At 38.2% G+C, this 26,169-nt stretch overlaps 1 protein-coding gene across 5 annotated transcripts in view; it reads right to left on the reverse strand.

Moving 5' to 3' along the window:
* Nucleotides 1-1,726: 1,726 nt before the first annotated feature.
* The window catches only part of LOC126416125 (histone acetyltransferase KAT6A-like), a 63,491-nt gene continuing 39,048 nt past the window's right edge, over nucleotides 1,727-26,169 (reverse strand). For all 5 annotated transcript variants that reach the window (XM_050083650.1, XM_050083651.1, XM_050083654.1 and 2 more), the window contains exons 8-9: nucleotides 18,236-18,891; nucleotides 1,727-4,717 (exon numbers count right to left, since the gene is read on the reverse strand). In XM_050083650.1, coding sequence (XP_049939607.1) covers nucleotides 4,390-4,717; nucleotides 18,236-18,891 — 984 coding nt within the window. In that variant the 3' untranslated portion in view covers nucleotides 1,727-4,389. The remainder of the gene's footprint in view (nucleotides 4,718-18,235; nucleotides 18,892-26,169) is intronic.

The following is a 26,169-nucleotide window of genomic DNA, read 5'->3' on the forward strand; positions in this document are numbered from 1 at the left end:
CAGGATAAGTACAAGGCACCAACAGAACCCAAATGAGTGTGTTTTTCATTTTCCTGGTACCAGTTTAAACTTGGTAATTTCTTGGTATTTTAATTTCTCTCTCTTATCACCACTGGATCCAAAACTGGAAATCACTTGCATTTGATTCATCAAAGAGCAATGCAAATCAGTGTGAACTTTGCAATAAGTTTTGGTGTCCCCAGTTTTCGGTTACAACCAACACTACTTCATTAGAGAAAAGGGGGGTTAAATGAAAATTACGTTTTCCAAAAAAGAACAAAGAATTAAGAGTTTACTATTACTTCAAAGCATCAAGACTTTAAAGAATATCTTATGTCTCTTAACTGAGTCATCTCAGGATGGTTCAGAAAGTAAGATTACAAGTCCTATGTAAGAGAAAGTTTATTCTTGAAAGCAAGAGATGCAATAAGTTACAAGAGCACTAGTACTCATTACTTTTCCGGTCACCACAATTGTTTAACATTTGTTCCATTGTTAAATTAATCTGTGAAAATGGGCATAAAAGACATCGCGTTCCACGTTTAGGAGGCACTTAAATTAACTTTGTGACTGACAGTTGAGTGGTAGAAGCTGGGCATCAACCAACCTTAACAGTTTCTCAAACCCTATGTGCTCACCATGTTGCCTGTTCTGCTGGAATGAAAGTTTGGTTCTAGCTACCAGAGATGGTGGTCATGCATGAGTGAGGTGTGCTTGCTTGTGTGAATGAATGTGCGATTGAATCTTCCTTTCTGATGTGGGCTCTGATCAAAAGCTAATGTATAAATGTCATTTCATTGTGCCCGTCTGCAAATCAACCTGTCTACTTTACGGTGAGTAGCAATCTATCTTTTCCTTACATTGTTAATAATACCATTTAATCACCAGAATATGGAAGTACGTTATATGAATGCTCGAATTTTCATGTGCGTAATAATTAGAAACAGTTAGGTATTTTTAATAAAAAAAATTGATTCAATATTTGTTATTCAACATTTCCATTTGTTAATTTATTTGGAATTTAAAGTAAAGTAGAAAACTGCTATTACTGAGATTCAAACCAATAACTTCACCATTACCAGACGCACACACTACATACTCACTATCAGCAATTACTGTGAGTGAATAACTTTAGTTTTTTAACATCCCACTGTGTGAGTTACCATGGTACCCAGTGAGAGCACGCCTTCCATTAGCCCATTATGTTGCTGGTATCAACTAAACTCTATGGACATTGATTCATATGTAACCTTACTTAAGTGAATGTCATGATTGCCTTGAATGAACCATCTGATATAGCACACATTGTCATATTAAGGAGTACATATTTTCATGGCCTGACCTTTCCTTGCCACATAGATATGTTATGCTTTATCATATTCCAGGCACCGATACCACATCTGTGTTCGTGACATTACACTCTCACTCTGTAAATCACTCTCACTATGTAAACTTCGAGTACTTGGCAATAAATTGCAGTTGGGACATTTCCTTTAAACCAAAGAACCTTAATACACATCACATTACAATAACCTACTATGTATCCACCTATCAACACCAGTGGCAATATTTTGAATGTTATCTTTCTTATGGAACCCCTTTCATAATAAAAGCTTACTCATTCTTCCTAGTCGTGAAAAATGAAGAGTATAATGTATCTGTTACTTGTTCATTCCCTAAATCAACAATTATACCAAAATAATTTTTAAGCTCATTCTGGTCCATGCAATTTGCTACAATATTTTTATTACTGATATGACAGTATGAGAGTTACATGAGATTATGATTGTACAAATGTTTGGGGGAGGGAAAGAAAAGAAAAAAAATTTGAAGATCAAAAATATTGGGAATTAATTCAAAGACAACAATTTGTCTCATAAAGCATACTGGAATAACTCCGCACAACTGCATGTGTGAACACAAAGAATGTTCATATCTGCTAGGAAAATAACAACTTTTTTACATAAATGCACATAAAGCAAATGTCAATGAACAGAAATAAAACTCTCATATACATGCATATGCAATAATGTACTGTTAATATAAATTTTTTAGCTGCCAGAGATTAACAGCAAATAATCTGTACATCTGATACAGCCCTATGGTTTTCTCTTTATAACATGCATTAAAACACACATCTCAACATATCCATCAATTGAAAAAAATCTGGTACTTCAATACAAATGATGAATGACATTCATTTAACACATCCTCCCTGGGATTCATCAATATTACAACATAAAATTTGTATTTTACTTTAAGATTTTAAAGTAAATATTAGTTTCTATACAATACACAAATTGTAATTACAATTTTCAAAACACAAATTGTATAAAACTATAATTTTGAAGTCAGCTGGAGAAGCAAGAAAGATAAGAATATGGTACAAATAAATAAGTCACCATGTAGTTACCACAAGAACCTGCTTGCAAATTACACAGCTTTTCAAATTCCTTGCCAGTACACTGAAGTGCTTGATCTGCAAATCATAACATGGCACACAACTTTAATGGTAGTCAATATACACCTTTCCATTCCTTTCCCTGTACTTAAACATGTTACTCATATTACACTTAAAGAGATTAAAGCAACATACTGTAAATCACTTTGGTAGGAACTTTTCCTTGCATCCCTTTTCTCCCAGAAGCACCAGATGTATCAGATTTTGGCCTTTCACTGCCCATTTCAGTATAAGACAAATTGGAACACACAGGATGTTTACACAGATGACTCAATGGAAAGAAAATATTTACAAAAAACAAATCTGAGTAACTAAGAGTGCAAATTACAAGTTTGATACACAGAAAAATGTTGTAATGAATACATGCAACCTTCAGTACTTTCTCCTCTCAAAAATTACACTGAACAATCAAATATTATCACAGTTTTGATTAACTCTTTCCTCAAAGGATCTCATCAATTAATTGCAAGAAAGGAAAGTTATTTTTGAAATAAAACTGTGTAATTCAGTTTCTATAAAATTAGCATAAGTGATTGCCCATTCTCACTTTGATGGCAAACTCAGAATTAAAGACTGACTTGTCCTCACCATCTGATTTTACAACTACCTTTATGATTAATCACTTAACAACTATTCATTTGATATATGGACTATTAACATTGTAGGTAACTTCTGTATTTTGTAAGGGGATGAATATAATGAACTTGTTATTCATAACTGAAGGCTGCACATTTTAATTTTCAGGCTAACAAGAAAAATTTTGATTTTTCCTAAAAGCTGTTCTTGAATTTTTGATCACTGAAGAACACAACACACACTGACCAGTCTATAAAGATAATCTTTCCATCAAGTGTCAGTGTAACTACGCTCTCCACACAAAGTTCTACAACAGAATGTGTGTTGTCCAGAACACTGTTCATGAAACAAAATGATGGTGTTTCCGCATTTAAGCTGACATCCATCCATTCTATAAAACACACACTGCTGTAACCAGAAAGTATTGTGAGATCCTATTTTCCTAACTGTTGGAAATCTGTGTTTTGGAAACTTGCACTTCAATGAAGCTTTATTCACCTTTGAGAATAATTATACATGAGAACACTTCTTAATGAAAATAATACATTAAGGAATCAGTTTTTATGATTAACAAATTAGCAGCATCAATAAAGGCACAATAAGGCACCATGTGAAGACATTTTATCTTCATTGAGTACACTTTCTGTACATGACAAGAGGTGTTATCTTTTCCAACTATCCATCAAATACCACTCTTCACTTAGCACATGTTAATACAGTGCAGTTATCACATTCCAAAACAGATTTACATTTTTCACACTAAGAAATGGATGGCAATCTATAAATACAAAAATGACTCCAGTAAAAGACAGAAACACAAGTAGTTCACATGGAAATATATCTACTGAAAACATGTTACCTACTGAACGGCATTGTCATTTATAACTGTTCACATCACAGTTCATCCATTCAGACAAGAATTTACAAAATGCATTGCACACACACCTAGATTAATAATACTTTATATTCTGTTCTCTAATGGTTTACTTGTGGCTCACATGCAGTTCTAAAAATACTTGTGCAGCAGAGATACATTTTATATAATTATTATGCAATAATAATTCAGATCTACACACTTATACATTTTTCAGTATTATAACAAACATACAATTTGTACAAAATTGGATCAGTCTCTTTCTTGTGAAATACACTGTAAAATACTTAAAAACAAAATAACTATAAAAACTACAAACAATAAAAAAAATCAACGATTTTTTGTACAGTCTCCGTAATGTGCCATCATTTGCAGGTAAATAAAAAAATACCTTGATAGCAAAAAGCAGAAGTGGAATAATATCACAAAAGTCATGTACACAAAGACACATTTTCAGTCCTTCAGAACAAAAAAGGAACTACCGTGGTAGCTGCCTCAATGGACCAAGGTTGAACACAGTACCAGTGCTAAGACCCGTCATGCCTGGCACAGAACCAAGAACACGCCCACTGGCATCTACGGACATTAAAGGAAGTCCAAAATAGCCACCTTGTGGGCTATTTAGCTGGCTCAAGGGAACATAATGGTGCACCCCAAGATTTGCAAGTCTTGAAAGTGCACCGGCTTGCTTCAAGTCAACAACTGGTATGACCAGTTCTGTATTGCCTAATGATTCCTTATGGAAAGTCTGTCGATGCTGTGTTAGGCCTTGTTGCGTAGGATATTGTGCAGAACACAGATTACACCTAAAAAAGAAAAAAATGAAAAGAATGAAATTCAAATTTAGTTAAAAAATAACACTACATGAAAGTTATGGAATGCGACATAAGCAAAAATGATGTTGGATATCAAACTTCCACGTTTATACTACAAACTTCACCCAAGTTTCCTAAGCTTATATCCAGTTATGAGAATATTCACGACATTACACTTGTTTGCACTAAAAAGAATAAAATCACACATACTACAAAATATGTTAAGGCATCTACCCTGCTGCAATCCATCACCTGATACCTTTTGTCAAGTGAAGACTGAACCAATAAACAAGTTTTCCCAATGACTTGTGGCAGGATTTTGTGTACATTTGTCATCAGTCTTATGACTAGTTCGATGCTGGTACCTACAACTCTCTCTCTCTTGTGCTAGTCTTTTCATTCCACAGAGGCATTTATACTCAACATTCTCAATATTTGTTGGATACAGATTCCAATCCTTGTCCTTCCCACGAGTTCTTGCCTTCTAAGGTTCTCCTAGCAGGAGAACAATGAAAATTATTATTTTATGTCGTAACACTTGTCCTACCATCCTGCACCTTCTTCAAATTGATGTTTTCCTCTTTAGAGGACTGCACAGATACGAAAAATGTTTTCCGCATCCACAAGTTCCATTTACTCATCCACAGATAGTTGACATACATGACACACACACAAAGAACCTCAACCATCTTGTCAACCAAGTCATTTTACCTTTGATAGTTCTACATCTACATCTACATTTATACTCTGCAAGCCACCCAACGGTGTGTGGCAGAGGGCACTTTACGTGCCACTGTCATTACCTCCCTTTTCTGTTCCAGTTGCGTATGGTTCGCGGGAAGAACAACTGCCGGAAAGCCTCCGCGCGCGCTCGAATCCCTCTAATTTTACATTCGTGATCTCCTCGGGAGGTATAAGTAGGAGGAAGCAATATATTCGATACCTCATCCAGAAACGCAGCCTCTCGAAACCTGGACAGCAAACTACACCGCGATGCAGAGTGCCTCTCTTGCAGAGTCTGCCACTTGAGTTTGCTGAACATCTCCGTAACGCTATCACGCTAACCCTGTGACGAAACACGCCGTTCTTCTTTGGATCTTCTCTATCTCCTCCGTCAACCCAATCTGGTAAGGATCCCACACTAAAGAGTAATACTCAAGTATAGGTCGAACGAGTGTTTTGTAAGCCACCTCCTTTGTTGATGGACTACATTTTCTAAGCACTCTCCCAATGAATCTCAACCTGGTACCCGCCTTACCAACAATTAATTTTATATGATCATTCCGCACGCATGCTCCCAGATATTTTACAGAAGTAACTGCTACCAGTGTTTGTTCCGCTATCATATAATCATACAATAAAGGATCCTCCTTTCTATGTATTTGCAATACATTACATTTGTCTACATTAAAGGTCAGTTGCCACTCCATGCAGCAAGTGCCTATCCGCTGCAGATCTTCCTGAATTTCGCTACAATTTTCTAATGCTGCAACTTCTCTGTATACTACAGCATCATCTGCGAAAAGCCGCATGGAACTTCAGACACTATCTACTAGGTCATTTATATATATTGTGAAAAGCAATGGTCCCATGACACTCCCCTGTGGCACGACAGAGGTTACTTTAACATCTGTAGACGTCTCTCCATTGAAAACAACAAGCTGTGTTCTGTTTGCTAAAAACTCTTCAATCCAGCCACACAGCTGGTCTGATATTCCATAGGCTCTTACTTTGATTATCAGGTGACAGTGCAGAACTGTATCGAACGCCTTCCGGAAATCAAGGAAAATAGCATCTACCTGGGAGCCTGTATCTAATATTTTCTGGGCCTCATGAACAAAGCGAGTTGGGTCTCACACGATCGCTGTTTCCCAAATCCATGTTGATTCCTACAGAGTAGATTCTGGGTTTCCAGAAACGACATGATACGCGAGCAAAAAACATGTTCTAAAATTCTACAACAGATCAACGTCAGAGATATAGGTCTATAGTTTTGCGCATCTGCTCGACGACCCTTCTTGAAGACTGGGACTACCTGTGCTCTTTTCCAATCATTTGGAACCTTCCGTTCCTCTAGAGACATGCGGTACACTGCTGTTAGAAGGGGGCAAGTTCTTTCGTATACTCTGTGTAGAATCGAATTGGTATCCCATCAGGTCCAGTGGACTTTCCCCTGTTGAGTGATTCCAGTTGCTTTTCTATTCCCTGGACACTTATTTCGATGTCAGCTTGTGGAAACAATTTCTTGATATGGCGCAGTTCCTTATTGACGTGGTGAAAGTAAGGTGCAGTGAATGTCAGAGCAGGGGCTCTCCGGAGTGCTCATTGCAATGGCTCCTCCAAGTATGAGATCAGTGATCACGTAAGGCATCTCTGACAGTGCACAAAGTTCGCTGTGGCAGCCCATTTTATTGTTTGCAGTATGCAACAATCCTCCCACTTTTGATTGTTCATAGAGTGTACGATGCTCCACAAGCTGGAACAGCCTTTTCCAGAATATTATTACTGTCATGCATGTAAAAAGTTTAGATAGGCACTTAACGGATCATCATTATTTAGTGTCCTAGTATTTCATGAATCTGATTTCGTAGTTAAATGTCTTGATCAGGAATAGCAAAGACGCTAAAAATATCTCAAAGGAGGCATTTTTAAATGGTGTCAGAAAGCTTACTACATCTTTCAAAATTTTTTATCCACAGGGTCAATTAAATTGTCTTGATTTAACTCTAGTTGCTATATATTAATTGATTCAAATTTGTCTTATTTGCTGCCTCACTGTGTGTCTGTATCTCCACATCTCCTTTCTGTGACTTCTGCTGGTGAGTCTGAAAGCCAGCTCTTTTAAAAAAATTGTGACAGCCCAACAAGAGTTTATTAACTGCTGTGTGTCTCTCGCATCACTGCTGACGTCTTGCTGAGTCGTGTGTTCTAGCACAGTACTGAGGATGTGTGCTGAACAGTAGTCACTTACATTGACAAAATGCTACTACAATGTTTGGACCTCTGTTGGCAACAAACAAGATGTTCTGCATAGTGATGAAAAAACAGAATGAAGTGATATCTTTTCCAGTTCATGTTTAATATTTTCTTCACTTTTTTAATCTCTCTTGAAATCTCTGGTGCTCAAGTTTTCCTTCTTCAATGTTAATGTGATGTGCTTTCACTCCCATGTAGTTTTTTTTATGATATGACTTTAGTTCCCCTTCTAGATAACTGAAAGCATTCATTATCTCTCTAGAAACACGCAGACAATCAGCAGTTTCCTTTCACTTTCTTGAAATGGTGGTTGGATGAGGCAGCAATACCTTGGCACTCACTGCTGCGAACTTGGGAACTGCATTAATAAGGGACTGTGCTGTTTTGAAAAATCCATTTCCATGTCTTTACTGCCAAGATGGATGAGCTTTTTGTCGCAGCTGCATTTAAATTTTGTGGGATTTCAAGAACCTCTACGTCTCTCTTCACATTCATTTCATGGTTATTCTATTACTAGAAGGTGTTAACTGAAGGCAGCAGAAATTTGGCAACTCTTACTTCTCTGGTAGCTAGTGGCTTGGGCTGTCATCCAGAACAAGCTTTACGGACAGCACAATAGATCGTGGCAGTACATACATAGTAACTAGGTGCTGCTCCCTTGGATGTAGCTCAAACGCTCTTTGCCAGAAGGTAAGGATGGAAACAGCCATTCTTGTTTAACCCGGGCCCACACACTTCCAAGTTTTCAGGTAAAAATACAACAGTGAAACCCCAGTCTCTACTTGCAGGTAACATAATTTTATGAAAAGCATTGATATTGTTCTTTAATTTTTAATTACATGGGGTGATTAAAAAGTTTGTTTGAGTGCACAGCTGCAGCGTATATGCAACATAGCATGACTCCAATGTGGGTATATAAGCACCAACAAGTAGGTAAGGGATTAGTGTGGCATTTGTATCCTTCCCAAGGTGCGAGGTAAATTCAGAAACATGAACTATGGCAACGTTATTACCAAATGCATCCAAACAGGACCAACGTGCTGTTATTCTTTTCGTGGCTGTCAAATGCGTAAATGAACACTGATAGACAGCCATCAGAGAAAGAAGAATGTATATATGGTAGCATGTCTGTTCACTGTGCAAAATCTGTGACACGGGGCTGACACTGCATGATACCGCACATCGCCACATTGCAAATGTTGTAATGCAGAAGTTACACAAACTAAAGTGGGAGACACGAACACTCACACGTAAGTTCTGATCTCTTCCCAAGCAATTATCATGCATTCGAGCCCTTAAAAAGGGCCTTCAATGGTCAACGATTCCCATCAGGTGAGGACAAGCAGTAGGCAGTTACAGACTACTTCATGCAGCAGGACCAGTTTCTTATTAAATGGCTAACTAACTTGGTGCATCAGTAGGATGATTATCAGAATGCTCACAGCAATTTTGCCTGATTGGCATACTTGAAACAGAAATTTCTTTGATTGCCCATTATGCAAAGCAATTATTATTGCAGGTCTCTGCAGACAGGCAGTGGATATCTGTAACAGCACATGCTTGTGTCTACAAGGTAACAATTACTGTCTATTTCCACAGACCTCTACCTATACCCCTTGCCCCACCAATTCTGTGGAGGATTACCTTATTTCTTTTACCTTGTCAGTTCACTTGATTTTCTGCATCCTTCTGTAACATCACAACTCAAACACTCCAATTGTCTTATTTTTCTGTTGTTCCCACAACTCACAATTCACTTCCACACATGCTATCCCTATACTCAGTCCAAAATTACATTAGCAATTACAGCTATGATGCGAGTAGTGGGGTGAGGCTCACAGGGGAGGCACAACATACTCTCAGCAAATCTTACAATAGCTGCAGTCACTGCAACCACTTGCTGTTGTTAAATCTCCACCCCACCACTACGGCACACCAAACTTTAACTACAATTCAGTTTCAGACTGTAGTGTAATGGTCTGTGACATTGCTCATTTTCATTTCTTACATCTGTGGGAGTTAGTATTTTATATGTTGTTACATTCATTTGGTGATACTGAACTTAGAAGCAAGTTCCTCAAATGCTACGAGTGGAAAACTTTAAGCCGTTCGCTTGGCCAAGGAAGTGTCATATGAGGTAAATAGAGGAAATTGTTTATGCATTATGTGTCAACTCCGAGGAAAAAAAAAAAAAAACTTGATGGAGAAATATTTGTATTGGTAATAAGTATCAGTTAAAACTGGTGTAGTGGTTACTGATTAAGCAATTTATGCAAGTATTGACTGAAATCAACTTGGTCAGTTGCCATCTCCACATAGAATATTGTATACCACAATACAGATGGTATACAGTGTTGGGCTAGAGGTATACACAACCAAATCCTTATAACAAAAGAATTCAACATTTTATGTTTTTGGGTAAATACGCAGTTGATAAGAGGTCCATTCTCCAAGATGTGGTCCTCATGAACAGCACTGAGCCGCACAGCGCATGTACGTCACTGACAGGGCACACCCACTCGACATGTTGGCCAACTATGTATTTCCACAGATGACTCCCAACTCATATTTGAGCAAGATGGTGCCACACCTCACCATCATGGGGATGCTACCACATTTTTCCACAAGACATTTCCTGAGTGTTGGATCGGAAGAAGGGGTGGGGGGGGGGGGGGGGGGGGGGTCGGGGTCCCATTGCCTATCCCCTTTGGTCTCCCAATCCGAGCCTACTGGACTTCTGTGAGTGTTCATCAAGGACACTGCTTACAGAACAGGAGCGCAAGATGTGGTAGATCTGAGACAATAGCTCTACGCGACAGTTGAGGCCGCAGCACTATCATGCTTATGAACATATGGCAAGACGTAGAGTACCATTTCGATATTTGCCTAGCTATAAATAGTGCCCAAGCTGAACTGCATGAACAGGAATAAAAATGTTTGGGCTCCTGTGTACAATGTTGGATGAATAAAGTTATAAACCTTAGTAGGTACTGAAATATAAAGAAATGCTTTTGTATACCTCTAGCCTGGACACCCTCTGTGATCTCCTTGCTTTCTCACATGCTACTACTTTAATGCAATAGGAAATACAGAAAGCATACTCTATAACCTATTTCCTGCACTTTTACCACTCTGCCGGCCGGAGTGGCCGAGCGGTTCTAAGCGCTACAGTCTGGAACCGCGCGACCACTATGATCGCAGGTTCGAATCCTGCCTCGGGCATGGATGTGTGTGATGTCCTTAGGTTAGTGAGGTTTAAGTAGTTCTAAGTTCTAGGGGACTGATGACCTCAGAAGTTAAGTCCCATAGTGCTCAGAGCCATATGAACCATATTTTACCACTCTCTTTGGATACAAAGCTTTCTCTTCAATGTTTCTTACAACACTCATCTTGACTGTGCTTTCTGGTCCATAACCATCCTTTCGCCTGATTTTTCTTGTTTTTCAGTTTCTTTTGTAGTTCACTGTTGGTTGCTTTTAAGCATTTCCTTCCATATGATGTCATTTTAATCCCTTCTACAAGCAATTTTGTAGTAAGACAATGTTTCTAATAACTGATTTAAGGACACTATTTTCATGAATTAACTTTTATAATTTTCACGCTAAATGACAACTACTGTAGAATTACCTGTAGTTTTGATTTAATATAAAAGCTTGTTCTTTCCTACTTTATTTTACAAACTATAACATGCACTTGAAATCAATATAAAAATGTCCAGTGTTTGATTTAAAATTCCCACCGCTCTTAAAAATTGCTATATATTAAATGCCACGGGAAACCTCTCTCTATCTGGTAACATTGGATTCAACTGGCAGCAGCAGTGTATTGATGTGCCGAACATGAGATGCAAGGATTCACAAGCTTGCTAACACTGTCTCTTTCCCTCCCCACCATCACAAACCACAATACTGTCTTGCCTATGATGCACCATTGCATTGTACAGTGCCAATGAACTTGAACTGTAAGTGGTTTGTGTTATTGGTACAGTACAATATTTCATAATGGAAAAAAAATAAAAGGTATTTGTGTGATGCGGGCTATGAGTTGAAAGTAATAGCATATGCAGAAGAACATGGAAACAGACCAGCTGAGCAGTATTTCGGCCCTCCATCAACAGAAAAAAACGTTCGCGATTGGCAGGCTAGTAAAGAAGAACTGAGAAAAATAAGTAAGACTAAATGTGCAAAATGAGGACTGAATGCAAAATGGCCAAAACTAGAATGGATTCAAGGACACCATCAAAATGGCACTGGAATTAATACAAAAATAATTCAAACGCATGCTCATAAGCTACTGCTACAGTGCAACTTAACAGATGTTACGAGTGGAGTTGGTTAGTGCTACACGTTTATCAAGTGTCATTTATAAGCAAGTCCACAAACACCAAAGTATCTTAAAATGTCACAAGAGTATGAAGAGAAATCATCATCTCTCCATTGTTTTATTATTCAACATGCAAAGAAAAACAGTGGAATTAAGCAAAATAGCAAATATGGACGAAACTCCACAGACAATTGATGTGCTGCGTAACAGAGCTATTGCCGTGAAAGGTGCTAAAACTGTAAATAAAAAAACATGTGGACATGAAAAATGCTCTACACTGTTGTCCTTTCAGGTTATGCTGATGGTACTAAACCCAATGATCCTTTTCAAGCGCAAAACAATGCCAAAAGCTGAAATACCAGCAAGTGCTGGTGTTCACATACAGGAAAAGAGTTGGATGGACGTGGCTGGTATGAAAATATGGCTTAAAAGTGTGGGAGAGAAGGAACAGTGCTTTATTGAAGAAGACTTCTCTTCTTGTGCTAGATCGGTTTAGTAGTCAATTTGAAAAATTCTGTGAAAGAGAAACTGAGACAGGGAAATACGGAGCTTGATGTTATTACGGGAGGACTTACTTCACAATTGCAACATCTTGATAAATAAACCATTCAAAGTGTATATTAGAGAATGGAACAAACAGATGATGGATGAAACCAACATGAATTCACACTGAAGGGAGTTTTAAAATGACCTACAATCAAACAAGTGTGTCAGAAAGATCAGATGACAATTTTTCACGAGTTAAAGGTCAGTTTCATATTATAAACTAGATTCTTTTTTAGTCTGACTCCGCAATCTAATAATAAGAACGGTAAAAATGTCAGTAAAATATGGTACTTGGCATAAGACTGCACTGGGCAGAATGTCCCTAAAAACATCCTTGAAAGATCTAAATTGTATTTATTTCCACTGGTGCTGCTTCCTTTTCAGAACTGCCCACTTTGCAAACAATTTGGGGACTAAGTGGTATGTCACTGAAGAACTCACACCCCATTAAAAAGATACTCAAGGAAAGGGACCAATGACCAGTTTGCAGTTTATCAGATAATGCCATAAATAAAAAAATTCCAGAAAAGGATGGTAATTTCTACTAGATACCTCTTTCATAATGTTGTCCAAAGAGACACAGTCAACAACTTGGAAACTGTGGGCTATAAAAGAGCAAATAATTCTTGTTGTCAGAGCTCCCTGGCAACATTCAGTGAAAGTTGACATAATCTGTCTTGGAGATGCTGTTTTACTGTATTTACCGAAGTAAAAGATGACCCTGAATATAAGACGATAACCTTTTTTTTAAGAAGCTTCTTGGGTAAATCTTATTTTTAATATTATATGTGTAATCAAAATTACAAACTGTTTTAATGATATAAAGTATCTGCTTAAAAAGGTTAACATTATACGTACTCTAAACATGCCACTTATTGTTTCTCAACATTTTAACAATAAAATAAGAAATAAAATAAACAAAAAGAAATTGTGTACCGTAATTTTTATTTTCACTTCCTTTTTTTGGCTTAGTACTTTTGTGGTACTAACAAGGAATGCTTACCATCGCAGCCCCCCTCAGATTTAGTGGTAAGAGGGCCCAGTGGACAGCCTGTCAAAAACTAAACACAGATCAAGCATGAAGACAGGAAGGTGTACTGGACCATGAAAAAAAAAAAAAAAAAAAAAAAAAAAGCAAAATAAGAACAGTGTATGGTCCAAGAACAAGAAGTGCAATACAGAGCAGCCAGAAAGGTAAATGGTTTAGTGGTTAAGTGGTTATGGTGTTGAACTGCCGTATCAAACCTCCCTCGTGCCAAATTTTTTCCCTTCTTCGCTGTTTGCTTTATTCAAATTTGTGTGTGTGTGTCGTGGTGTAATGTCCCTTTGCAACAGCAATTTGTAAGGTTGGGACCTATAATGACAGTTGATTCTGCACAACTACTCTCAAAAGAAAGTGACTTTTGAAATGGAACTGCAAACATTTGATGACAAAGCAATAAGTCAACCGAATCCTCCACTGGAAAACACATCTGGTGTGTCATACAAGGCATTAGTAGCTGTACATGTGTTTTATGATAGGAATCTCTTATCAACGCACCTAATTTGTGTGACTTGTGAGTGAGTAGTGAGATATGCCTCCTTGCCCGAGATAGGTGTTCATATGAATGTGAATATGATCACTCCCAAGGAAATGATGAAAACACAATAGTTTGTCACTCTCAAGGGAATGATGAAAACACAGTAATTGGTCACATAAGCTGCAACAAATGAGCACAACAGTTTCACAATCAAACAGTTTCTCTGTGCTCTGTCAAAACAAATGTTTTTAGTGTTTTCGAAGTTGCATTTTGTTCTGGAAGTCTTGACTCTTTAATTCCTTTTTTGTACCATAGTTCACTCCTGCTTATTTGTTGCTTTCATTTCTATGAGACATCTATGTGGTATTTAGCCTGCTCTCACTATTCATCACGTTTATTTGCGATTATAGCCTATTCTTACCACATGACTCGTTTTCTAATAACCAACTTACAATATTATAACTAACAAGACTGCAAAAAGAGAACAAACATTTCAGTAACCAGATGGTTAGTTCATAATACTGTGAGGGGTGGGGGTAGGGGGGGGTTTGGCACGAGGGATTTTTTTAACACGTCTCACCCGCTTGTCAGTCCAATATCACGACAACTTACCCACGACGCCGTTGCTGTTTCAGGCTGCTCTTTATCGCACTTCTTGTTCTTGGACTGCTCACTGATTCTATTTTTGCTTTTTTTTCACAGTTCAGTACAACTTCTTCCTGTTTTCATGGTTGAACTGTGTTCAGTTTTTAACAGGCTACCCACTGGGCCATTGACCACTGAACCTGAGGGAGGTATGATGGGGAGTTTCCCTTGTAAGGAACAGGACTTCTGCTCAGGTGAATACTGGGTTATAAATACAAAAACAAACAGGAGTAACACAGGAATAGGCTCAATCAATAAGAAAATAAGAATGCAGGTAAGCTGTTGTGAAAAGTATAGTGAATACATTATTGTATCCAAGACAGATACGGAGCCCACACCCACCACAGTAGTACAAATTTATATGCCAACTAGCTGCCTAACCAAAAGTTTTGAAGGCAATGCTGTGCTATACTGTTTATAAATTAGTTTGAGAAATTAACTTCATTTGTGTGGCCACACTATCCATAGTTGCTTTATATACACTGATTGTATTTCAAATCTGTCTTTGCAAATACAGTCTGTTATGAAAGATATTTACAATTTGGCTTGCTTTCTGGATCGAAAAACAGTTAGTCACAAAATATGTTGGTTTTACTTATGGTATTTCATGTCTGTGTTTCACACACATCGGAACATCATCTGCTCGCACATTTTTTTAGATATACCTTTGTTTGGCACTGTTGATTGCAGCTTACTTCCGAACTGCTTTGTGATGCTGCATTTTTTATTTTATTTTTTTTCCCCCACATAAAAAAATGCACAGTTGAAACTAACAACAATGCAGTCATTTTGAAAATATAATTTTATATTTATTAGAGGATAGGCTGCATGTTGCCTTTCATGCATATATTTTTGAATTTCTTTCTGAAATTATCTGATAATTTTTTCGAGGCTTTCGTTCTTTGTCAAAGATATGTTTTAATTGATACCAGAGGTAACAAATCAGAGGAGTTATCAAAATGGTTTGAAATAATGCTTCTGATTATTATGTAAAACAGATGATGAACTATAAGATTTTGTACAAATATGAATATTTCAACTCGTGGCTCATGCCAGCTTACAAGCACCCACCTTGTGTCTTGATGGCCATGCGAATTCTCCCAGCAGACATGTTAACTTTCAAATCATTATAACATTATTTTCAAAAAACAAAGATGATGTGACTTACCAAACAAAAGCGCTGGCATGTTGATAGACAAACAAACAAACAAACACAAACATACACACAAAATTCAAGCTTTTTTCACAACCAACGGTTGCTTCTTCAGGAAAGAGGGAAGGAGAGGGAAAGACGAAAGGATGTGGGTTTTAAGGGAGAGGGTAAGGACTCATTCCAATTCCGGGAGCGGAAAGACTTGCCTTAGGGGGGAAAAAACTTGGAATGAGTCCTTACCCTCTCCCTTAAAACCCACATCCTTTCATCTTTCCCTCTCCTTCCCTCTTTCCTGAAGCAACCGTTGGTTGCGAAAGCTTGAATTCTGTGTGTATGTTTGTGTTTGTGTGTCTATCAACATGCCAGCGCTTTCGTTTGGTAAGTCACATCATCTTTGTTTTTAGATATATTTTTCCCACGTGGAATGTTTCCCTCTATTATATTCATAACATTATTTTCATAGGCATAACAGACCCAAAGGAAAGTTTGCAAGCAACATCTGCATTTGAAATTCTACTTAATAGAAACTAACCGCTCATGTGAGAGATTTATATTACTCCTCCTAATTCACTGCTATTATCCAGAGAGAGAGAGAGAGAGAGAGAGAGAGAGAGAGAGAGAGAGAGAGAGAGAGAGCATGACAGCTGCAATGAGTGCTTTATGTCCATTTCATCGCCAAATACGCATCATACTCATTGAGTATACACTATTAATGCAGGATAATGAGAAATATCATTAACATCAAACATTTGTACTGCGTGTGGGATTGGTAATGGGGTCATTTTCAAAGACACTGTTAAAATTTAACAAAAACTGACAGAATTTACTAACATTCACACTTAATTTTGTGTAATGTCATCAGTGAACACAAGTTTAATGAAAACTACATTTCCTGACAAAAAGAGTGAAATACCCAGAAGGGAAGGAGGAAACAATACTAAACTTCTCCAGATGAGAAAGTATGTGACATTATTTCACTGATTACAAAATCAAGTCAAAATTAGAAAGAACTTTGAAGTTTGAGCCTAGATGGATGCCCTGACTTGTTTGGAAAGGGTGTCATAAATATACAGGGTGATTCAAAAAGAATACCACAACTTTAAAAATGTGTATTTAATGAAAGAAACATAATATAACCTTCTGTTATACATCATTATAAAGAGTATTTTAAAAGGTTTTTTTTTTTTTTTTTTCACTCAAAAACAAGTTCAGAGATGTTCAATATGGCCCCCTCCAGACACACGAGCAATATCAACCCGATACTCCAACTCGTTCCACACTCTCTGTAGCGTATCAGGCGTAACAGTTTGGATAGCTGCTGTTATTTCTCGTTTCAAATCATCAATGGTGGCTGGGAGAGGTGGCCGAAACACCATATCCTTAACATACCCCCATAAGAAAAAATCGCAGGGGGTAAGATCAGGGCTTCTTGGAGGCCAGTGATGAAGTGCTCTGTCACGGGCTGCCTCGGGTAGTTTGGTTTTCAGCCTAGTCAACAGCGCCTCAAGCGAACAAATGTACAACTAAATGAAACTTTAATAGCTCCCTTAATTCGCCGACAGATAGTGCTTAGCTCTGCCTTTTGTCGTTGCAGAGTTTTAAATTCCTAAAGTTGTGGTATTCTTTTTGAATCACCCTGTATTGTATTCTCTCCAGTAGCAAGCTGGAGGCAATCATTGTAACTGGTTCCTTATCTTCTGGAAACTGGCAATGGGCAGAGTTGGTGTGTCTGAACTAGTCTCACACATACTTTATTGAAGAGAGATCTGGGGATGCTGCTATCCATGCACGTATGTCAACATTACGCAGGCACCTCACACACACATGTTGTGTAGATGAGCACTGTCCTTTTAAAAAATGGCATCATAATACCAGTGCATGAGAGATAACATTTGAGATGCAGTGCACGAGAGATAACATATGAGATGAATGATGTCCAAGATGCACTGTTGTGCTGTCAGAGTTCCCTCAATAACTACCAGCCAGAATATTAATCTTTGTATGGCACATGTGAGTTTTGCACTTAGAAACTGCTGTATGGGAATGAGAAAAACATACATAGTTTGTTTTAAAGTGAAAAATCAATGTTAATAACAAGAAGAACTACAAAAAAATATAAACAAGACTGAACGGAAATCTATAGAAGTTGAAATAGGACTCCAAAGGGAAGCGAAAAACTGAATTTAAAAAAATGCTATTACGCAAAGAAAGAAATACATACAAAATATATAAATTACATGAATAACTAAATATTACACAGTCAATGTACAATGTAGCAACTGAAATGCAGTGATATTTAAATGGTACTGTCATGATTCTTTTAGTGAAATTGTATTTAGAACTCACCTGTAAGGCAATTTGTTAGGCGGACTGCGATGTGTGATGTTCATATGCTGGTTTAAAGTTTCCTGAGAAGCAAACTGTTTATCACATATTTGACATGTAAAACGTCCACCAATATTGGCACCCCGTCCACGACCTCTTCTCATTGGGAGATGGTGGAGAGCGGAAGGTGGATTGTCACCAGTCAGATCAACAGTGGGAGGTCTCGGTGGTCGTTCCACCTGTGATATTTGCTGCGGGCGTCCAGGGCTTCGACCTTGAGGAACAGCGAAAGATGCTGTTCCTGCTGGCTGTGCAGGCCTTTGTCGTTGCCGAACAGGAGAGCCCCCTCCATTATCTGTACGAATGATTGAGATGGCTGCATTGAGATTGAGGGTAGGAACTTGCTGTTGTACAGTCTGTGCAACCGATCCGCGATTGCCACGCAATGGACTCGTCTGTGCCTGAACGTTTGCACCTCTAGATGTGTCAGCTGCTGGTGTCACTGTAATTCCTCTTGATGCCAGCACGTTCGCCACTTCATTCGCTTTGTTTCTTCCGCGTCCCCCAACAACTTGTCCTCCATTAACACCACCCACTTGTTTCTGTTGTCTAACTGACAATGTAATTGAATCAGTTAACTGGATCATTTCAGATCGATTTGTGTTATTCAGACTCCCCTGTAACATGAAAATTGATATTACACTGCAAGCAAAATTACTGTTTTGACAGACATTATTACAATGTTATCGTTTCTTATTTCAGATAATGTAATAAACATATTTGTAACAATAAACTAAAATACAGTATGGTCAACAAAAAGGTTTGTGTATGTGAACAACTGGAGAATACTGCCCTCTTCCCAATTGGTACTTGGCTGTACAATAGCAACTCTAGGTTGTTTTTATGTTGGAAAAAAGTGCCAATAGATTATATGTAACTTAGTAGTAGACCACTAGTGCCATAATAGCTCTTCTTTAGACACAGTCAAGAGGTCACCAACCAAAGATAAAAGAAAAGAGGATTGCTAAATACGAAAAAAACTATCAATACACACAGATAAGGATCACTTTAACATGAAAAAAGGGTCCTGACCACAAGAGAAAGATTACAGAGAATGTAAAATGACCACAAAATGATGAAAAACATGACAGGCAAGCACAGAGCTACCACTTACATAACAGAATCTTACCAAAAGGGGAATTAATTTTATCAAAAGAAAAATTCACCCAAGCAAACTACACTATTATTAAGCTGAATTACAGACCAGTATGCACATCCATACTCCAGACGGTGAAATAGTAGTACTGGCGACGGGCTCATACAAAAACACAACACTAAACTAGTAGTTCCTTACTCACAGAGGTTAGAACAGATTGAGGAATGTTAAAAAGGACGGGCATGTCAATCAGAGGAAGGAAAGGATCCTGTTGCGCCTCCTCTCATCCTCACAATAGACAAATGCTTTATTTATTTAGCTTATGGTATTTCACGCAATAGGAGTACAGACATAATAGACAGGAAATACACAAAACTGAAAAGAATTGGCAATTTTCAAACGAAATACAAACATAAAAGAAATTTTATGTCAAAGTCTAGATATTCATTCCATTCTAGCACCAATGCAGATGCCTCCAGCAAGTCAGTCCATTTTCCCTTATAAGAGTGCAAAGAGCATTCACTATGAAGAAGTTTCACGGACTGTCTCTATGCACCACAGTCAAAGTCTGAATATATCAGTTTTCCTCAGTAATGTATCGATTCTGTGCACTTGCCATGCCAACAGCACATCCCATTTAATGCCATCTACTGTCTTTGGTTTCATTCAGTTACTGATATGCTTAGGTTCTAGTTCTGGAATCATTATTGTAGCAGTTCATTTGTTTTTCCATTCCACTCATGCACCCAATGATCTTCTGTTCTATAACCATCTCTTTGAAGTTGTTTTACCCACAAATAGCAACATTGTAGGCACTTTAAGATGTCGGCAGTTTAGTTGTGGGAGACCTTCATGGGCTGGTAGACCTTTATTTCCAACGATTTTTCTAAATTTGCATGTGATTGCTACTTTTCTATGCACCTCTGGAGGTACCAAGTTACACAATACCTGAAGCCAAAATGAAGATGTGGATCCGATGGCCCCACAGATCAAACTCACGGTGGTGCTCAACTGGTCTATCAACAAGTGTGGAACAACAACTACTCAACTATGCCAGCAGTTGCTTCCCTAGTAGTTCCACAGAGTTTTCTGAATTATGTTATTTTGAGTTGTTATTTTTGCTGTGGTATTCTCAAGGTGTTTTCTGTAGCTGATAATGCAGTTGTATGTCACAGTTGGATACTTGGAATGTTTGTTATGATTCAGGGTATCACCTCCAAGCTTTCTACTTGTGCTTACATTTGCCCGTTTATTAATGCAATGTTATATCAAGGCCTGTAAGTCATGAAGTACAGTAGAGCTTCAATTATCTGGATGGCTTTGAGGAAAACGAAATTTGTTCCATACGACTAAAACTGTTGGTTCTGTTACAACAGTATACCATACAATGTGCATTTCTTTATTGCTTTAAAGCCTATCCACAGTGAAAGCGATAAACGACAAAATCTTCCACCGAACAACAAATACAGTATGCCTACTATTTATGTACAATGCACAAATTGCAGTGTTTGTGGTGCCTGCCATACAGTGTGGCTTGCATCAGTTTGTATCAGGACCTTAAGATATACACTGATTTGTCATTTTGTTCTGTCTACCGTGTTTTTTCCTTTGTGTGTGTGTGTGTGTGTGTGTGTGTGTGTGTGTGTGTGTGAACGTCACCAATTTCAGACATAAAAAAGGCCACAAATTTAAAATCTGTCTCTGTTCTTGAAAATTAAGATGGGAGTTTGTCGAAAAAAAGTTATGAAAACAGTAGAAAACAAAGAGCTTGAAGAGGCCTTATTCAAGTGGTTTTTTGCAGCAATGGGCATTAGGAAACCTCCTTTCTGGGTCAATTGTTTGTAAAATCTTTTAGCTGAAAAAAATCAAAAGTGTATCTTCATTTAAAGGGAGCAATGGCTGGCTATGTTGTATTTACGTGCTGAAAAACTAACAGACCCAAAAGCAGCAGAAAACTTTATTGAAAACTTTAAAATTAAAGCAGAATCTTATCATCTTGAACTTTTATACAATTCGGATGAGACAGGTCTTATTTGGAAGGCTTTGCCTGAAACAACTTTAGATTCTAAAAGGGAAACTAGTGCTCCTGGCCGTATGGTTAGTAAAGACCATGTTACTGTGCTAAACGTTGCTAAGTCTATGGGAAACCACGATACCCTTTTGCTGATAGGAAAATCAGGCTTTCAAAAATGTTTAAAAAAAGTCCCATATTTTACAAGAATCAACCAAAGGCCTGATTGGCAGCTTCTTTATTTTGTTAAGGGTACAATTCAATTTTCATACTTAAAAGTAAAAAATGGCAAAACGCCATGGTATTTGTGAGTCCACACACAAACAGTGTTTTAGAACACTGATCTGTAGTGACTTATGTTAAGGATGTTAACAGTGGTAACAGTTCACATACTTTACATCATTTCAACATGTGCAGAGCTTTGCACCTGTTTGATGTTATTGTATTTCTACTGTGAAAAAGCTTAATTTTGAGGATGACTACTAAACATGTCATAGGATTTTAAAGTCTGACATGCGCTGAACTAAAATCTTTTGCAGTATCATTTGAAAATGGCGCAAAGGCTGAAATTGCAACTGCGAAATAAATGATTTCTACAGTCAACGTCAAATATGCCTTTTAAAAAATTCTACACAATTGTGAACCCAGACCATAAGACGTTAATCGCTTATTACTTCCGTGAGACATTTCTACTATAGCAGATCATCAATACAAATCATATGGTATCCATGCTGCAAGCAACTGGCGAAACTTTACCGTTGCACCGAGCGCCCCCTCCCCCATTCCCTAACTTTGTTTTTCTTCCACTGACACTCTAGGACAATGAGAGCAGAGCTCGCTACGTTTGCAGGTGATACATTTGGATTTCACCTTTTGTTTCAGTCTACTGTAGCACTTTTGTGAAGTTTCATGTTTTAGTCTATTACAATGAAGCATGTTCACTACTGCAAAGTTGAAAAGAAAAGTGATTTCTCTCGGCGAGAAAATATCAAATTGTGCTGCTCATCTTTGATACGGGATCAACAAGATGCATGCCCGTTCACTAATCTTTTCATGCAAGCTGGCTTCCACTCATGCCTCAGCAGTGAGCAAAAGGTCAGCTCACAGCAAGTAATGCAAGAGCAGGGGATGGGAGGAGGAATCACAACATGGCAACCCAGCAAGAGAAACTGCTGTCAAAGAGTCTATTCTACGACTGCTAATAGTTCTGCAGAGATGTATTTTTCACAGCATCTAATAAACGCTTTTTGAGGCGAATTTGTTTCCTAAAACTATTGCACTGATGAGAAATGGCAATGAAATGTCAATTACTTGCCTTTTAATTGATGAGGCAAAGAACACTGTGCAGCTACGTCATCATCATCATCATCATCATCATCATCATCATCATCATCATTTAAGACTGATTATGCCTTTCAGCGTTCAGTCTGGAGCATAGCCCCCCCTTATAAAATTCCTCCATGATCCCCTATTCAGTGCTCACATTGGTGCCTCTTCTGATGTTAAACCTATTACTTCAAAATCATTCTTAACCGAATCCAGGTACCTTCTCCTTGGTCTGCCCCGACTCCTCCTACCCTCTACTGCTGAACCCATGAGTCTCTTGGGTAACCTTGCTTCTCCTATGCGTGTAACATGACCCCACCATCTAAGCCTGTTCGCCCTGACTGCTACATCTATAGAGTTCATTCCAAGTTTTTCTTTGATTTCCTCATTGTGGACACCCTCTTGCCATTGTTCCCATCTACTAGTACCTGCAATCATCCTAGCTACTTTCATATCCGTAACCTCAACCTTGTTGATAAGGTAACCTGAATCCACCCAGCTTTCACTCCCATACAACAAAGTTGGTCGAAAGATTGAACGGTGCACAGATAACTTAGTCTTAGTACTGACTTCCTTCTTGCAGAAGAGAGTAGATCGTAGCTGAGCACTCACTGCATTAGCTTTGCTACACCTGGCTTCCAGTTCTTTCACTATGTTGCCATCCTGTGAGAATATGCATCCTAAGTACTTGAAACCGTCCACCTGTTCTAACTTTGTTCCTCCTATTTGGCACTCAATCCGTTTATATTTCTTTCCCACTGACATTACTTTTGTTTTGGAGATACTAATCTTCATACCATAGTCCTTACATTTCTGATCTAGCTCTGAAATATTACTTTGCAAACTTTCAATCGAATCTGCCATCACAACTAAGTCATCCGCATATGCAAGACTGCTTATTTTGTGTTCACATATCGTAATCTCACCCAGCCAGTCTACTGTTTTCAACGTATGACCCATAAATAATATGAACAACAGTGGAGACAGGTTGCAGCCTTGTCTTACCTCTGAAACTACTCTGAACCATGAACTCAATTTACCGTCAACTCTAACTGCTGCCTGACTATCCATGTAAGGAACCTTTAATTGCTTGCAAAAGTTTGCCTCCTATTCCATAATCTCGTAGAACAGACAATAACTTCCTCCTAGGAACCCGGTCATATGCCTTTTCTAGATCTATAAAGCATAGATACAATTCCCTGTTCCACTCATAACACTTGTAACACTTCTCCATTATTTGCCGTAAGCTAAAGATCTGGTCCTGACAACCTCTAAGAGGCCTAAACCCACACTGATTTTCTTCCAGTTGGTCCTCAACTAATACTCGCACTTTCCTTTCAACAATACCTGAGAAGATTTTACCCACAACGCTGATTAAAGAGATACCTCTGTAGTTGTTACAATCTTTTCTGTTTCCATGTTTAAAGATTGGTGTGATTACTGCTTTTGTCCAGTCTGATGGAACCTGTCCCGACTCCCAGGCCATTTCAATTATCCTGTGTAGCCATTTAAGACCTGACATTCCACTGTATTTGATGAGTTCCGATTTTATTTCATCCACCCCAGCTGCTTTATTGCACTGCAAGCTATTGACCATTTTCTCGACTTCCTCCAATGTGATCCTATTTCCATCATCATTCCTATCCCATTCTACCTCGAAATCTGAAACATTACTGATCGCATTTTCACCTACATTGAGCAACTCTTCAAAATATTCCCTCCATCTGCCCAAGGCATCCACAGGATTCACCAGCAGTTTTCCTGACCTGTCCAAAATACTTGTCATTTCCTTCTTACCTCCCTTTCGAAGACTGCTAATTACACTCCAGAATGGTTTTCCAGCAGCTTGACCCATAGTCTCCAACCTGTTTCCAAAGTCTTCCCAAGATTTCTTCTTGGATGCTGCAATTATCTGTTTGGCTTTGTTTCTTTCTTCAACGTAACTTTCTCTGTCTACCTGAGTTCTAGTATGTAGCCATTTTTGATATGCCTTCTTTTTCCTTTTACAGGCTGCCTTGACTGTCTCATTCCAACAAGCTGTTTGCTTCATCCTACTTTTACACACTACTGTTCCAAGACTTTAGCCACTTCTACTACTGTGTCCCTGTACCTTGTCCATTCCTTTTCCAATGACTGTAATTGACTACATTCAACTAACTGGTACCTTTCCGAGATCGCTGTTATGTACTTGTGCCTGATTTCCTTATCCTGAAGTTTCTACACTCTTATCCTCCTACATATGGACCTGACCTCCTGCACTTTCGCCCTCACAATCCCAATTTCACTGTAGATTAAATAATGATCAGTGTCATCAAAGAATCCCCTGAATACACGTGTGTCCCTCACAGCCTTCCTGAATTCCTGATCTGTTATTATACAGTCAATGACAGATCTGGTTCCCCTGCCTTCCCAAGTATACCGGTGAATGTTCGTATGTTTAAAAAAGGAGTTTGTGATTACTAAGCCCATACTGGCACAGAAATCGAAGAGTTGTTTACCGTTCCTGTTGGCCTCCATATCCTCTCCAAATTTACCCATAAACTTTTCATACCCTTCTGTTCGATTTCCAATCCTGGCGTTAAAATCACCCATGAGCAGAACACTGTCCTTGTCCTTTACTCTAACAACTACTTCACTGAGTGCCTCATAAAAGCTATCCATCTTATCTTGATCTGTCCCTTCACAATGCGAATATACTGACACTATCCTAATTTTCTTGCTAGACACTGTCAAATCTATCCACATCAGTCGCTCCTTTACATACCTTATTGCAACTACGCTGGGTTCCATTTCTTTCCTGATGTAAAGCCCTACACCCCATTGTGCTATTCCTGCTTTGACTCCTGACAGGTAGACCTTGTATTCTCCCACTTCCTCTTCTTTCTCACCCCTTACCCGAATGTCACTAACAGCTAAAACGTCCAGCCCCATCTTATTTGCAGCTACGTATGAAACATATTTCTTTACTGATGCAGCCTTACAATGAATGTAATTTTCGGACAAAGTTTAAATTGACATGAACATAATCTCAGAACTATTTTATTCAGACATTAAACATAGAAACATTCTATCTCACCGGATACTACCTAATTTGCTTTTCACTAAAGCATCTATGTCTGATATCACCTTCTGAACATCACTAATTCTAAGATAAGCTTTTAAACTGAAGCCTGTCAGTAAACTTCTGTAGGGAGATTTCGTTCTGCTCAATGTGACAAGAAGCTGCTCACACAAAAATTTAGGTCCAAACATTTACACAATTGTAGCTGTAAACTTTTAAAGTTGTGGAAATTTACCTTGAACAAAATTTTTATGTGAGTCTACAAGATGTATTTGTATACGAAACTTATCATTGAACTAGCTGTCACACTGCAGATCTTTAAATTCTAACTATAGTTAGGTACCCTGCACTGATGTGTTATAAATTGATGCCGATTTGTGTGATCGCTCTTAAGTTTCTAA

Source organism: Schistocerca serialis, chromosome 8 (genome assembly GCF_023864345.2).
Source record: "Schistocerca serialis cubense isolate TAMUIC-IGC-003099 chromosome 8, iqSchSeri2.2, whole genome shotgun sequence".
In the NCBI taxonomy this organism is placed as follows: domain Eukaryota; kingdom Metazoa; phylum Arthropoda; class Insecta; order Orthoptera; family Acrididae; genus Schistocerca; species Schistocerca serialis.